The sequence below is a fragment of the Rhinopithecus roxellana genome, chromosome 19, assembly GCF_007565055.1.
Source record: "Rhinopithecus roxellana isolate Shanxi Qingling chromosome 19, ASM756505v1, whole genome shotgun sequence".
NCBI classification, from domain to species: domain Eukaryota; kingdom Metazoa; phylum Chordata; class Mammalia; order Primates; family Cercopithecidae; genus Rhinopithecus; species Rhinopithecus roxellana.
The window spans coordinates 46,683,337-46,699,416 of record NC_044567.1 but is presented as its reverse complement, the minus strand read 5'-3'; the positions used below and the strand labels follow the sequence as shown (position 1 = coordinate 46,699,416).

General features: G+C 39.5%; 1 protein-coding gene across 1 annotated transcript in view; it reads right to left on the bottom strand.

Moving 5' to 3' along the window:
- The window catches only part of MYH8 (myosin heavy chain 8), a 32,750-nt gene that overhangs the window by 9,434 nt on the left and 7,236 nt on the right, over positions 1–16,080 (bottom strand). The window contains exons 10-28 of the mRNA XM_010379591.2: positions 15,513–15,611; positions 15,320–15,423; positions 15,018–15,156; positions 13,722–13,840; positions 13,487–13,636; positions 11,901–12,071; positions 10,405–10,714; positions 10,223–10,290; positions 7,904–7,991; positions 7,702–7,819; positions 7,236–7,359; positions 7,003–7,139; positions 4,638–4,893; positions 1,842–2,084; positions 1,574–1,750; positions 1,347–1,492; positions 1,170–1,260; positions 691–1,080; positions 153–279 (exon numbers count right to left, since the gene is read on the bottom strand). Of these exons, the coding sequence (XP_010377893.1) occupies positions 153–279; positions 691–1,080; positions 1,170–1,260; positions 1,347–1,492; positions 1,574–1,750; positions 1,842–2,084; positions 4,638–4,893; positions 7,003–7,139; positions 7,236–7,359; positions 7,702–7,819; positions 7,904–7,991; positions 10,223–10,290; positions 10,405–10,714; positions 11,901–12,071; positions 13,487–13,636; positions 13,722–13,840; positions 15,018–15,156; positions 15,320–15,423; positions 15,513–15,611 (3,057 nt within the window). The remainder of the gene's footprint in view (positions 1–152; positions 280–690; positions 1,081–1,169; positions 1,261–1,346; positions 1,493–1,573; positions 1,751–1,841; positions 2,085–4,637; positions 4,894–7,002; positions 7,140–7,235; positions 7,360–7,701; positions 7,820–7,903; positions 7,992–10,222; positions 10,291–10,404; positions 10,715–11,900; positions 12,072–13,486; positions 13,637–13,721; positions 13,841–15,017; positions 15,157–15,319; positions 15,424–15,512; positions 15,612–16,080) is intronic.

Sequence of the window (16,080 nt, the reverse complement as noted above, 5' to 3'; positions counted from 1 at the left end):
CTCAGTCTTGCTTTCTTTCCTTTTTGACCTTCTCAGCAAACTCTGATCATTTGTTTATCTTTCTCTAAAGTGGGAATATTGCTGTTTATTAGAACCCCTAGAATCCTTTTTATTTAGTCCATGGTTTTGGGACCCAGAGAAGACGTCTTTACCTGCTTCTGTCTGCAGACGTGCTCTCTGCGCTGTGAGATCATTGATCAGCCGCTGCTGCTCCTCTTCCTTGGTCTTGAGCTCACTCACTTGGTCTTCTAGAGCACGGCACATCTTTTCAAGGTTCCCCTACAGGATATGTAGCAATGAAAGATGAGACATTGAATGCAATAAAAAAAGTTAAAACTTGATTCTTAAAATACTTGTATAGTAAATAAATTCATGTCAAGTGTGAGTAGAAAGTTAGGACATCAACTCTGTGGAACATGCAAGAATTTAGGCATGGTGAGTGCATAATGTGCCTAAACTGGTTATTGTGGGAGACCATTTATCCCAATGATATTGATACTTGCTTAAAGTGGATTTTGAAATCATCTTAATAGATCATAACCAGCATTAAAAAAATACTATAGAATGGGATATATTAGGTTAGAAAATATTTAAGTAGTCCTGAAAAATGCCTGCAAACAATGTTTAGTGATAGAGAACAGTGGGTGTTCTTATAGATGATTACCTTCATTCAGAGACAGTATTGGGTACCTTGGCTTTGGAAATGGCCTCTGCGTTACTGCTAAGGTCATCAATCTCCATCTTCAGCTCACTCTTCTCCTTCTCCAGCTTCTGTTTGACCCGCTGCAGGTTGTCAATCTGCTCCCCAAGCTCAGCCATACTGTCAGCGTGCTTTTTCCGAAGAGCAGCCGCCATAGCTTCATGCTGCAGAGTGGCCTCCTCCATGTCCCTGCGCAGTTTCTGAAACTCAGCCTCCCGCTTCTTGTTCAATTCCACCTGAGCAGAAGTTGCCCCACCGGCTTCTTCCAGCCTCTCGCTGATCTCCTCCAGTTCCCGCGAGAGGTCAGAGCGCTGCTTCTCTGCCTTGGCTCGGGAGGCCCGCTCTGCCTCAATTTCTTCTTCCAGCTCCTCAATGCGGGCCTGGGAATGAAAGGCGCACATAAACATAAACTCATCTCAACTTCAGTGTTTTTTTGGTGTGCAGAAAAACTAGACGTGAGATGACTCACCTGCAACTCTTTGATTTTCTTCTGTAGTTGAATTTCTACAGCTTGTTCATCTTCAATTTTGCTTATCAAATTGCTAATTTCAAATTCTTTCCTTTAGACAGAAGAACAAGACGTGTTAATACTCATATAAATTGAAAGATGATATCACATAGAAGTTTTTTTCTAAAAAGCTCCTACTTTTTAAGCTTTTCGTCAAGTTGCTGTTTGTCATTTTCTATATCCATTGTGGATTCTTGGGCCAATTTGAGGTCACCCTCCAGTTTCCTCTTTGCTCTTTCTAGATCCATTCGAAGCTTCTTTTCTTGTTCCAGAGACCCTTCAAGCTAATAAGAAAGTAAATATGGTAAAAATTGAAAGTATATATTTAAAAAAATCTTTCAAAGGGATATTTAAAATGTGCTTACATCATCCACTTGCTGTTCTAGCTTGGTTTTAGCTTTGGTCAGGGTGTTGACTTTGTCCTCCTCTGCCTGCAGGTCATCCAGGGTCTGCTGGTGGGCCTCCTGGAGAGCCTTCTTCTCCTTGGACAGTTTTGCAATGGTTTCATCCAGGCCTGCCATCTCTTCTGTAAGATTTTTCACCTACAAAGGTTAAGAAAGAGATTATTTCTCCTATAAAGCAATTTAGTTGGTGGCAGAACCTCTATACAGTATTGTAGAATATGATTGATACCTTGTTCTCTGTGGCATGTTTCTCCTTCTCAACCTTGGCCAGTGTCAGCTCAAGGTCATCAATGTCTTTCTTGAGTTCCGAACATTCATCCTCCAGTTTCCTCTTCTTGGCTGTCAGCTCAGCATTGATCTCTTCCTCCTCCTCAGCTCTTTCAGTCACCTCTTTGATTTTGGCCTCAAGTTGGATTTTGTTTTTAATCAGTTGCTCACACCTTTCCTCTGCATCAGCCAAGCTATCTGCTTCCTATGGAGAGATTCATTCAGATACTTAGAGTGTTACTTATTTTGAAACTTTTTTTGTTTTGTTTTGTTTTGCACAAAAATAATAGTGTTTTATTGAAGTCTGTTGAATGTTTCAGTATGAATATAAATTTAATTGAATCGAACGTTATTACATGGTCTGGAGAAATGCAGCTTATTAGAAGTGAGACTATAGTTTTAGAAGCAAACTAGTTTGCAAAGTTATTGGATTGGAGCTGTTGTCTATTTAAAAAATAATTTGTAGAAGAGTGGAAAGACCTCTAAATCAGGCAAAAGGAAGCCTGGGTTCTTGTCACAATATTGCTTCCATATGTATGACTTTGGGCAAATTGCTTTATTCCTTTTATTCATGTATGTATATATTTATATATATTCATATATGTATATTTCGAATAAATAATTGCCAAGAGCTTTTCAGCTGTAATATTTAAAGATTTTGATTTAGTTAAATTGGTTAGTTTTGGTTTTGATCATTCCCTGTCCCCCTGAAACCACTAATTGCTAGGCTGTATTGAAAAAAGAAAAAGAAGAAAAATAAATACATTTCCATGTAGTATTTTTTAATATACTAAAACTTTCCTGATAGTTCATACAGTGCTATAATTGTTGAAAATTTACATTTCCATTTAAAGAATTACCCATTAGTGTTAAAATGAATTTTATTTTTTGGAACTTTTACCCTAACTTTTATTTTGAAAACTGTTAAACTTACAGAATAGCCGTATGAATAATACAATAAATTGCCATATGCCATTTACCTAAATCCTTGCATTTTTAGCATTTTACTGTTTTTTTCTCTCTCTAAACACACACATAGACACATATATATGCACATGCGCACACACACACACACACTCCTAAATCATTTGAAAGTAAATGGTAGATATCATGATATTTTAGCATTTCGCTCCTAAGAACGTGAACATTCTCCTGTATAACTACAATACTGTTATTACAGATGAAAGTATTATCACTGATACAATAATACTATCTAATATATAGTCTATATTCAGATTTCCCCAGTGTAACAGAAATGTTCTTTAAGTTTTGTGGTTTCATTGTTTTATTTTTATACACAACATGGGCAATAGGTCTAAACTGCAACATAATTTTCAGAGAGTTGTACCATTGACTAGGCTAGAGGTTCTTCTGCCCAGGACAGTTCTAGTTAAGGAAAGATCGATGAACTGTTCTTAGCTCTTTCTGCTTTTGTGTTTTTGTTTGGTTTTGTTTTCCTATTCCCTTCTAAATCTGGTTAATGTGGAAAGTCTATGTTGAGCCCCTGAAATTTTGAAAATTTTCAAACCCATATGTCAAATTAGGAAAAAAAAAATAGAATGAACAGTGATATGTTATGAACCTAGATTCACCAGTTGCTAAGTTATGCCACATTTGCTTTGTGCATCCCATTTGTGGCCCTCTCCCCTTCTCCCATAATTATCAAAATGAATTTTAGAATGTATGAGAAAGTGTAATTCTCAGAAACTGTGTAGCTCAATAAAGTTTTTATAAGTGACTAATGAAAGAATTCAAATAAAGATCAGTCCCTAATTTATTAGGTTACCTTGACCTGGGGAATATTTTTTAATTTCCCAGTGTTCGTTTTGTTCTTGAGTTTTAAAAAACATTTAAATGAAATATAATGGGGACTTACTGTGGGATTCTTTTTCTTCTTCTTTTTTTGAGCTTTACTGCTTAATATATTTATTTTTAATAGTGGTATACTCAATACACATTTACTCACTGACTGATGATAACTGTGAAAAGATGGTGAGAGAGAGGCTACGGTCCTGTGCTTTTGGAAAAATGTAACCTTCATATAAATGAAGGTATCAGAAGGAAAAATTGAAAGTTGCTTAAAAAAAAAAGTAGGAAAACTATCCTTTTCACAGGTTAGTTTATGATATTGTTAGGTTTGTTGAACCAAGGAAATGGGAGGTTACCTTTGACGAGCATGCTCGTGCCAAACCTACTCCCCACCCTAACTGTCGTCCCTCCTTCCTGCACCAATAAACAGAGGCTAGGAACTAGACGTTTGCATCAGAGGAAGAATCAGGAGGACACATTGCTCTGCCTGACATGCTGGTAGTTCAGTTCCATTAAATACAGATAAATTTATTGAGCTAAATCTTGGGGGTTGGGGAAAGGAGATACAGAGAGAAATAAGTTTGAATTTAAATACATCTCATAGACTTGCATTTAGAAAATAGGGCTGTACTTTTAATGCTGGGCTAAAGTAGCCCAGGCAAAGGGGTAAAATATTCGTCTGAGACTTGTGGGGGTTGGCTTTAAGCTACTTCCTTCATGGCTGTTAAATGTTGTGATATTATTTAAACAAATTCTTCAATCTTTCCTTTTCCCATTGTAACTTGGAAATAATTGTGGCTTTTCTTCCTCATAGAGTATTGAAAGATAAATGAGGTATTAAAAACAGCAACTTGAGATTTTCAAGTAGAGACCATTTGTAAATCCACAGTATATGTGTGTTTCAAAAAAGCTTCAGTAACATGGTGCATTCAGAATATGGAGTACTCACAGATTGAACCTGGAGTTGCAGGTCATTTTTCTCTTTTAAGAGAGTGACCATTTTTTCCTCTAGTTCCTTCCTTTTTGCCTCTGACTTGGCAAGTTCATCTTTTGTTTTCTGGAATTCTTCCTTCATGGTGGCCATCTCTTTCTCAGTCTCCGCACTCTTGAGGAGGGGCTTAATCTTGAAGAACAGTTTCATCCAGGGCCAGTGCTTGACGTTCATAAAGGCACGGACATTATACTGGATGCAGAAAAGTGCTTCTCTGCGATGACATGAAAATATCAGTGTAGACTGATCCATTAGAGGCAATGTTATTGTTACTTATCACACACAGATTTCCCTTTTAATGACTGCCCCTCACAAATAAATATGTCACATTCTCTACATATTATATGCAGGCTTTACACACACATACGTGTACACACATTCTGACACTCACACTCATGGTCAGTAGCCCTCAGTATAACCACTTTGCTAATTGAATGCTGTTCATATTGAGCAGATCTTCTGTGTTCTCAGTCCCTATCAAACTAGCAAAGAAAGTGCCTTTAGGGGTGAATATTTTGAATGTAAGATCAGCACATGCCATTTGACCTATGACAGTATTAGTGATTTGAGGTGGGCGTGGCGGTTGCGTGTTGATTGTGCTGCCTGTCTCTGGGCATACGGATGAGAACTGTGAAATGGCATAGGTTGCTTTCTGAATTGCCCACCTAAACTGAGAGTATGGTTTGTCATCTCTTCCTTGAAGTTGCTCCTCTTATTTTGAACAACACTGAATTGTCCACTCTAAACTTTTTTTCTTTCTTTCTTTTTTTTTTTTTTTTTTTTTTTTTTTTTTTGAGACGGAGTCTCGCTCTGTCACCCGGGCTGGAGTGCAGTGGCCGGATCTCAGCTCACTGCAAGCTCCGCCTCCCGGGTTGACGCCATTCTCCTGCCTCAGCCTCCCCAGTAGCTGGGACTACAGGCGCCCGCCACCTCGCCCGGCTAGTTTTTTGTATTTTTTTAGTAGAGACGGGGTTTCACAGTGTTAGCCAGGATGGTCTCGATCTCCTGACCTTGTGATCCGCCCGTCTCGGCCTCCCAAAGTGCTGGGATTACAGGCTTGAGCCACCGCGCCCGGCCCACTCTAAACTTTTTTTACTAGCTTCTTCAGATAATACACTGGCTTGTCTCAAATTCTTTCAAGTGCCTCAGTCTTAACTGATTAATTGGGTTGTTAATATTTGCGAGGCATTCAGCCTCTGTTGAGCTCTAAAATTTATTTTATTGAAATAAAGTGAAAAATAGTAATAAAAGGTACCCCTACTGCAAACTATAGCCATCGACTGGCTAGGTTTGACTACCTTGTAGCAATGTGTCTGTTTCTTCAAGCTTGTTAAAATGGAAATTCCATCTCTATAGGTCCAATTTTTTTTTTTTTTTTTTTTTTTTTTGGGATGGAGTCTCGCTCTGTCACCCAGGCTGGAGTGCAGTGGCGCGATCTTGGCTCACTGCAAGCTCCGCCTCCCGGTTGACGCCATTCTCCTGCCTCAGCCTAGCTGGCAGTCCTCAGAGTAGCTAGAACTACAGGCGCCCGCCACCTTGCCCGGCTAATTTTTTGTATATTTAGTAGAGATGGGGTTTCACCGTGTTAGCCAGGATGGTCTTGATCTCCTGACCTCGTGATCCGCCCGTCTCGGCCTCCCAAAGTGCTGGGATTACAGGCTTGAGCCACCGCGCCCAGCCTATAGGTCCAATTTTTAAGACTTGTAACTCTGTGAAAGCAGATACCTTGACACAGACCATAACGTTCACACATGGGAAAGACTCAGGAACACTTCCAGTGCGGGCCTGAATTAGTACAGATGAGAAAAATTAATGCACAGTGTGTGCATAAGTAGAGGGAATGCAGTAGTGTTGGGTAGACAAACTGGGTAAGGTTAGTTACAGAAAAGGGAAATTAAAGTTTTCAATTGGTAAATAGATAAATTAGGATGAGGGGAGAGGTGAGATAAGGAGATAAGCAAATGAGAGAATAGTAGATAAGCAAATTGTTTAGCCTGGCTGGAAAAGGCTATGTGGTTGGAAATGATAGATGAGGTGGGGAATAGAGAGGGCCTTGGCAGGCAAGCAAGCAACTGGCTTGACAAAAATACTGTTTACTGCAAACTATTCTTGTGGCTGTATGTGAGATGGCTGGAGGTAGGAGAGAAGTTTTGAAGGGAATCCAATTGTGAGAGCTGAAGCAAAGGCTGCTGTGTTGTAGGAGTGAGTTCTGAATTGGGTGAGAGGAACTATTAGCCACAAAACGAAATAATAAATGAATGAAGAAGACTGATTGATAGTCCTTAAGGGACTTTATAACTCTGATATTCTGTATGGTTGTTACCTCCTTTGCAACATCTTCTGATATTCTACCCTCATTAGGAATCCCCTACAGACAGCTTGTGTTCTTGTTATAATCTGGGCCAATTTTTCATCTCTCATTTCTTCCAGAAGACCCAGGAGGCCAGCTTTGAAGAAAACCTGGAGAAAGAGACAGTCACAAATCATCCCCATACTGCAGGAGACGCAGAAATGGCAGAAGGTACTTGGGTCAGGTGTAAATAAATAACAATATACCTTTGTATGTCCAAATTTATATTGAGTGTGATCAATGTCAATAGAAGCAAGAAGTTTCTCAGAAGCCTTCTTGCTGTCAATGAACTGTCCCTCTGGAATAGCACTTGCATTTAAAACCTTGTATCTGCTCAGTTAAACAAAGAAGGAATGGTTAGGAAAATGCGACCGCATGCCAACAAAAATGACACCAAAAAGAAATATCAACAAAAATCTGAGAGTAGAAATAAAAGTAGAAAATCCAACTGTCCTTTGAGGACAGACAGTAAAACAATATGATTTTCTGTTGCATGCCTGCTTCCTGTTATCCTTCTAACCTGTTGTATTATCCTACTACCACAAGACTATATTATTCGACTTCTTAATTTTTTAATATATACTGAGGATATATGAAACAAAATGAAGAGAGGACACAATTGAGATGGTAAAATATTCACAGTATTAATGAAATACAACAAAGAAGACTGACCTTTGTTTAAAATCACCGTATAAGATTCTGCTTGGGAATCCTTTCCTACAGATGCGGATGCCTTCCAGCACACCGTTACACCTCAGCTGGTGCAGGACAAGTTCATGTTCCATTGCCCCTAAAAATATAGAACAGTACTTATTACTGGGCATTTGATTTTCAAACCTGTGCCTGTTTGGTTATTTCACTCTCTGTGTCTTACCAGGAGTTTTGGTTTCATTGGGAATGATACACCGTACGAAGTGAGGGTGTGTGCTCCTCAGATTCGTCATCAGTTTATTTAAATTTTCCTAGAAAACCAGACAGAAAGGACTTGATGAAAAAGTTCTACTTCAGGTTGTTTTTTGTAATTATGTGGAATGAACCTAGACAGTCCTTTACTAGGCATGCATCTGTGAGGCTTCATTGCTCTGTATTTTGAGGGTCTCAAGAGTTCTAGCCTGCCAAATAACAAAAAGGCCAAAGTGCTTGGAAGGAATGCGCATCTCCAAGGTATTCCTTTGTAACACCAGGGATCTGTCTCATAAACAAATTGCAATTCAGTAACCTTGTGATTCACAAGGAAAGGTTCTCAACGGAGAATCACAAGATAAAAAGTGATGGCCTTGCTATGCTACTAATGAGCTACCTGACTCTATAAACTCCCTTTTGTTTCTCTGGACATTATCTGAGAATAGTTGAGATTGTGTGTGGGGTCTCTTTCATCTCTCTCAGTGCTAATAATTTTCACAGTAGCAGTTTACAGTGGCAACCTAAGTTAGCAATTGTCCTGACGTTTGCCTTTCCTTCCTTGAGTGTATTATTCCCCGGGACCTCTTAACCTCTGGTTTTGTTTTGGTTTTTGCAGAGTCTAAAATTGTGAAACTGGCTGGGCACGGCGGCTCACGCCTGTAATCCCAGCACTTTGGGAGGCCAAGGCGGGTGGATCGTGAGGTCAGGAGTTTGAGACCAGCCTGACCAACATGGTGAAACCCCGTCTCTACTAAAAATACAAAAATTAGCCGGGTATGGTGGCGGGCACCTGTAATCCCAACTGCTCAGAAGGCTGAGGCAGGAAAATTGCTTGAACCCAGGAGGCGGAGGTTGCAGTGAGCCGAGATCGCGCCACTGCACTACAGCCTGGGTGACAAAGCAAGACTTCATCTCGAAAATAAAATAAAATAAAATAAAATAAAATAAAATTGTGAAACTATATAACCTTGGGTGGGTGGGTGTTAGGTACCTGAGACTATTTACTATCTGAAGCATATGGGGGGAGTTACTCCAGAAATACTCAGTTGTGCCAGAGGATGATGTTTTAATCAGCCATAGAAAACTCATATGAATATTTCTCAATATTCTTAGGTAAACGCTTAAGAAGGCAGATTTTTTTTTTTTTTTTGACAGAATCTCACTCAGTTGCCCAGGCTGGAGTACAGTGGGTGCAATCTCGGTCCACTGCAACCTCTGCCTCCCGGGTTCAAGTGATTCTTCTGCCTCAGCCTCCCGAGTAGCTGGGACTACAGGCGTGCACCACTATGCCCAGCTAATTTGTATAGTTTTAGTAAAGATGGGATTTCACCATATTGGCCAGGCTGGTCTCGATCTCCTGACCTCGTGATCTGCCTGCCTTGGTCTCCCAAAGTGCTGGGATTACAGGCATGAGCCACTGCGCCTGGCCAAGAAGGCAGTTTTTTTTTTTTTTCATATCTCAGTTAACCATTAGGAAATGAAGAAAATAAGTAATGTGAGTTCCTAATTTTGAAAACATGTATGAAAACAAGTTGATAAAACAGAAGTCTTATTTGGTAAGATAATGCAAATTGGTTGTGAGAAAGAAAAAGAACAAGAGTAGTTTTCTTGTTTATAGCATAGGTCATATTGTCATGTCTGTATTTTAGTTTTATAAGGAATGAGACTTAGCCATACACATTTTGATTAAAAAGCCATTATTAGTCCATATATAAGAACCATTTTTTAAGCTACATAGGGAAATCACATTATTTTTTAGTGAAACTATTATTCTTTAATCTCAAGAGATATTTCGTATCTTAATGATCCATTTAAATCGCTGGGCTTGGCTTTAGATGATTTTCAGCTGTAAGGAAAAATGAAATTCACCTCAGAGGACAAAGATATGTTTTGGTGAAAGATGTCATAAAGAGTGTTTCTGAAGCTCATTCTCAAAGAGGAACTCAGGAACATTTTCAAAGGGCAACATTAGTGGAATAAGAATATGGCCCTCCACAGGGACAGCTCTGAAGTTTGACTATACTTCTTTAGAAATCAGCTTCATTATATAATAAGAAAATTTCTAAGGACATTTTGGCTGTCCTGAATGCATTAGATCATCATAATAAGGAATAATGGGTAAAGCATCCGTTCCTACAGGAGTAGTATTTCTTTGGCTATACTCTTGACAAGAGCGGATATTTGAAGTGGTTCCTGTTAACATTTTATTCCCTCATAATGTGTTCTAAATCCTTAATTATGATAATTCCTAGAAACTGAGTAGATATTTCAAATTAAATTTGTACTTTACCCTGAAAAGGGCAGACACAGTCTGGAAAGAAGAGCCCTTTTTCTTAGCACCTTTCTTTGCGCCGCTATCTGAGGTAAAAAGAAAACCCATCAATAAGAATAGAATACCAGAGGCTTATATGAACATGTATTATAACATTCTATGAGAATGGGTTCAATTTCGATTAAGGACACAGAAAGTACCTGCTTCAGCACTCGCATACGTGGAAAAGAGACTGGCTAGAGTCTTCATTGCAGACTTCTGGTACAACCCCACCACAGTGTCATTCAGGGGGTCCTTGTTCTTGTCCAGCCAGCCAGTAATATTGTAGTCCACAGTGCCAGCATAGTGAATCAGAGAGAAGTGGGCCTCGGCCTTGCCTTTGACCACCTTGGGCTTCTGGAAGTTGGCAGACTTGCCCAGGTGCTGGTCATACAGCTTGTTCTTGAAGGAGGTGTCTGTTGCCTTGGGGAACATGCACTCCTCTTCCAGGATGGAGAAGATGCCCATAGGCTGGATTCAGAAAAGTAACATTGGTGTCAACTTAACTTCTCTCAAAAGATAGAGACATGGTGGCTGTCATTTGACTGAATTATGAGCACACCCGATTAAATATATGTCTGAAATAAACCAGGGTCATAGCTCAAAGAAGTCCCTTGTTATCACTACAGTGACTTTTGCACTATTCTTCTCACATTCAATCTGTAGCATTACTTTCAATTAAAAGAATAGCTGGATGCAAACTCCCTCAACACAGCATGTTGAAATGTTGTGTATTATCACACCTTTTTCCTATTCAGTGAATAAATCTATTGTCAGAGTTTTTCTTTTGCTATGAAAATAACTTGCTGACTTACGATGTTGACTCTATGCAGTAATTAAACAGTATAAACAACCAAACTTTCTTTAAGATATTTTGGGTATTTAATTTCTTTAAAATAGATTATAAGCTGAGTACAGTGGCTTACGCCTGTAATCCTAATACTTTGGGAGGACAAGACAGGAGGATCACTTGAACTCAGGAGTTCGAGACCAGCTAGGGCAACATGGCAAGACACTGTCTCTACAAAAAATTCAAAAATTAGCCAAGCACATGCCAGTGGTCCCAGCTACTTGGGAGACGGAGGTGAGAGGATTGCTTGAGCCTCAAGGTTTAGGCTGCAGTGAGCTGTGATCGCACCATTGCACTTCAGCCTGGGCAACAGCGTGAGACCCTGTCTAAATAACTAACTAACTAAATAAATAAAATCGATTATGAAGTAGCATATGCAGTTTGACTTCTTGACTTTGAACAGATTAGCTTTCATGAAAGCACTAACTGTATCATGTGTGCATTAATTTTTATATAGAAAAATATTTTTATTGTGGACATCATGGATCATAATGGAGATAGATCAAGAACTAATGAGGATAGTAGTTGCAGTGAAGCAGAACATCTCAAATAGAGTTGTCAGTGCTGCGTTAAAGTTGGATTTGATCCAGTATCAGAATAAGAATGGTTAGAACAAAACGAAGTAAACACTGTCAGATCTTTCTTATGTAAAAGTTAAAAGGAGGAAGTCATTTCTAAGTAGTAATTTTCCAATTTGTTCAGATCACAAACCATTCCAGAAAGATTACAGTAATACTTTCTGGAATTGCTTAAGATTTCTGGGAAAGTGATCCTCGCAGTCTGCCCTTCTTTGGAAACCAAACTGACCTTCTCAATGAGCTCGATGCAGGCAGCCAGGTCCATCCCGAAGTCAATGAACGTCCACTCGATGCCTTCCTTCTTATACTCCTCCTGCTCCAGCACAAACATGTGGTGGTTGAAAAACTGTTGCAGTTTCTCGTTGGTGAAGTTGATGCACAGCTGCTCCAGGCTGTTGAACTATACAAAATAGTAGAGATTTCCAAATCAAATGAGTTTTTATAGTAGTAAAATTCATCACTGAAAAAATTCTTTTATTGAAAAAATGTGGAATGTAGTAATGAGATGCAATTCAAACTGTTATTCCTTCAAAAAATGATCATTGGCCTGGCGTGGTGTCTCACAACTGTAATTCCAGCACTTTGGGAGGCTGGCTGGGTAGAGCATGAGGTCAAGAGATCAAGACCATCCTGGCCAACATGGTGAAACCCTGTCTCTACTAAAAATACAAAAAAAGTAGCTGGGCATGGTGGCGGGCGTCTGTAATCCCAGCTACTTGGGAGGCTGAGGCAGGAGAATCGCTTGAACCTGGGAGGCGGAGGTTGCAGTGAGCCGAGATCGTGCCATTGCACTCCAGACTGGGTGGCAGAGTGAGACTCTGAAAGAAAAGATCTTTATTCACATGAGCCTTTCTCATGGATTCCAGGCATTGTTTAGGGTCCCAGATATCAATGTTAGAACACAAGTTCTGGTAGAATTTACCTTTTCTCCTCTAAGATTCCATGGACAAGGGTATACATTAAAAGTTCAACCATGGTCCTGTGTTACGGTTTAGATTCAAAGGTAAAGGGGAAAGGAGTTTATTGGCAAGCCTCGCTTCTTTTACCACTCCCACTCTCCAATTCAAAATAAAGTTCACATTTTCAACTTTGGCTGTTACATTATTAAGGAAAACTGATCTTAAGACCTTTAGTATAAAGGTCTTGATGTATAAAGTGAAATCGTTAGGGTAATTTCTCTTCTATTTATAGCAGACATTTAGCAGATCCCCCTTGTCAGGTGTGTAAAACCAGGGACCTGATGTAGTATAGCAGTTGAAGATCCAAAAGAGTCTTTGTAATAATTTACTCCCTTATTTTATAGATGGTGAACTGATGCCCTGGAGGTAAAATAGTTTGTGTAAGATGAATCTGGAAGAGGAGAGACAGACTCTCATCTGTCTCTAGGCTTCTACCTTTGGGCCTTTTCTCCTCTATGAAGAAGGCTTGTGTATGGACCAACTGCTGTAGATCTGGGTTGCTGTCCTGGATTTGTCTTATGCATCTGTGGGATCTTTAGCTAGTGTTTTGATTTCCCTGCATTTCAGTTTCTTTTATATAAGTTGGGAGAATATTAGCTACTCCTTGGGTTGTTTTGAAGATTAAATAAGGTAACATTTTGAAGTCCCTAGTGTGCACTGCTGGCCCAGTGAGTGTTAGCTATTATTAGTAGTACATTATGTTACCTCCTATTTTGCAGATAACCCTTGTTCTAGGTGCAGTGTTGGAGGCAAGTAATATGGACACTATAAATGTGAATGAATAATGATAATACTTAATACATCAAAGCCCACAATTGCCTCCTTCTTAATTCTTATTAACATGAAGATAACTCACATCAAAGATTTCAAAGCCAGCAATGTCCAAGACCCCGATGAAGTACTGCCTGGGCTGCTTGGTGTCCAGCTGCTGGTTGATGCGGGTGACCATCCACAGGAACATCTTCTCGTAGACGGCTTTGGCCAGAGCACCCACTGCATTGTACACCTTCACAGATAAAGTTTATTGGTGTTGTTAAAGACATGCCATGAAGGCCTGAGATGTGTATGATTCATTGAGGTCATGTACTTACCTGCTGCACAGTTTGACCTTTGGTGACATACTCATTGCCAACCTTGACCCTGGGGTAGCAGAGGGCTTTGAGCAGATCTGCAGAGTTCAGACTCTGAAGATAGGCTGCCTTGTCAGCAACTGCAGAGACACAGTTCAGGACATGTTTCATGAAGGATATCCTCTTTTACCTACTCTTTCCATTTTTTCTCCAATTCAACCTATTATTTAAATAAAAAGCTCAAATAACTCTATAAAAGGCCAAATGAGATTCTCTAACCTTAGAGCATGTGGTTGCCAGTAAATGGTTGATTGCTTATACTGACCTTTAGTGATTTATTACAAGTAGTTTTAAAGAAATTTTTCATCAACCATAAACATATGTAATGTTTATTGCAGTCTTGCAATTTTTTATAAGTAAAAGCCATAGTCCCTGTTTTTAAGACACATTAGGTGTAATTGGAAGGATAATATAAATATTCACTGTTAGAGAGGGTAAACGTCAGAATATTTTGATTCTCATCTTAGTTTTTCACCTCCCTATTAAACCTTGCGGGATTAATTTCTTTATCTAAAAATGTGGAGATTAAATTTTACTGGGTGATCCCTACAGAGTCCCTATCTAAAATTCTGTCAGTGACTATAATGTAAATAAATGTCACATGTCAGGTACACCAGTAACCGATGAAACGTTTAGAGGAAGAAGAAAGAATGTCAATTCGAGGTGGTCAGGAAAGGCTTTAAGGAGCGATAACTATCTTTCTGTGGTAGGTCCTGTGTATTGTGTGTTCTTTCCATACATAGAATATATAATCTTTTTTCTCAATTCCTTCTTTTAAATCTTACTTGCTGCCTATATTGTCTATAGATTTATATACAGACAATACACACATTCATACAGATGACTCTGGGGGTATCTTTCTCCCCAGCCCTGAATTTGGGCAGATTCCCTGTTGTCCGTTCCTAGGGTCTTCCTATTCAGTGCTGAAATAGAGCAGCCTACAGTTATCTCATATACCCACCTTCATTGCCAAGGCCAACGAGAAGCACTATTATACCTCATTCTATCTCATAGTTTGTGCTTATAAGTGGCTTTTGGGGTTTGTTGTGACTTATTTGGGCTGGATGGAAATGATGGAGACATGGAGATGTAAGGAAGGGAGGGGGTGAGGAAAGCATGCAGTGTGTGTAAATGTGTATATGCCCTTCACAAGTCACAAGTCCAGCCACAAAGGAGATGTGAGTGTAAAATAGGATTTTTTTTTTTTTTTTTTTGCTACATTCTCTCATTAAACCCAGAAAAGGTTTCATTTGGTACCTTCTGTGCCATCTGGCTCAGCTTGCTCCTCACGCTGCTTTTGCTTGAATTTCATGTTCCCATAATGCATCACAGCCCCTGTGAGTTTATAGATGGACACTTTCTCTTCAGGAGTGAAGCCCAGGATGTCAATGGCACTCTACCAGGAAAAATGATAGGACAGAGGTTAGGGCCGAAGAGACTAACTTATAAGAGAATTTATACATATCCTAAGGTAACCACAGTAAGTTACTTACCTACAGTAAGTTGCTATTATCATTCCCATACGTAATGGATTTTTAAAATTAGTGTGTTTGACTTACATCAGTGGCCATCAACTCTTCTTGGTCATCAATACTGGGAACTGTGATCTCCCCTTGACTGACGAAGGCATAGTCATATGGGTTGGTGGTGATCAGGAGCATTTCTGGGTCACAGAATTCAGGGCATACATTTTACATTAGACATTGTTAATAAAATATTAACTTCCATCTATGACTTTAAGTTCTTTCTTACCAATTAGATCTGGCTTCTTATTGGAAGTGATCTGATAAAAAATATGGTAGCTTCTTTCTGCCTTTAGCTGGAAAGTAACTCTGGACTTTTCTAAAAGATCTGGAGAGGGAAATAGATATTGAGTTAGAAAAAAGTATCAGTGCTTCTGAGATGGTAAATGAAACTCACGTTTTTGGTCAAATTTGGGGCATTACATTTGGCTCCAGTGAGATTTCAACTTGATGACCAATGGCAGATGGATTGTGATTCTCACTGTCTAAGAGCAGCAACTGAAGCATACTTGCTCTAGGACAAATATATTTTTCACATGAAGGATCCATGACCTCTGTATTTTAGTTGATCCCTAATGTCCCCTCCTTCTTTGGATCACCTAGGATTCACTCTGTGGTGAGGGGCTACCTTGGAAACATCTACCAAAACTCAGATCCGGAGCAACCACAGGGATGTATTGGAAACCCATAGGTAGCCCTAGCTTTTGTCCTGGAAAAAAATCATAGTTGCTTCTGGGGCAGGAATTTCTCTAGGACGTGTTACAGAACCATCAAGTCTGAGACTGAGATAAAGGGAG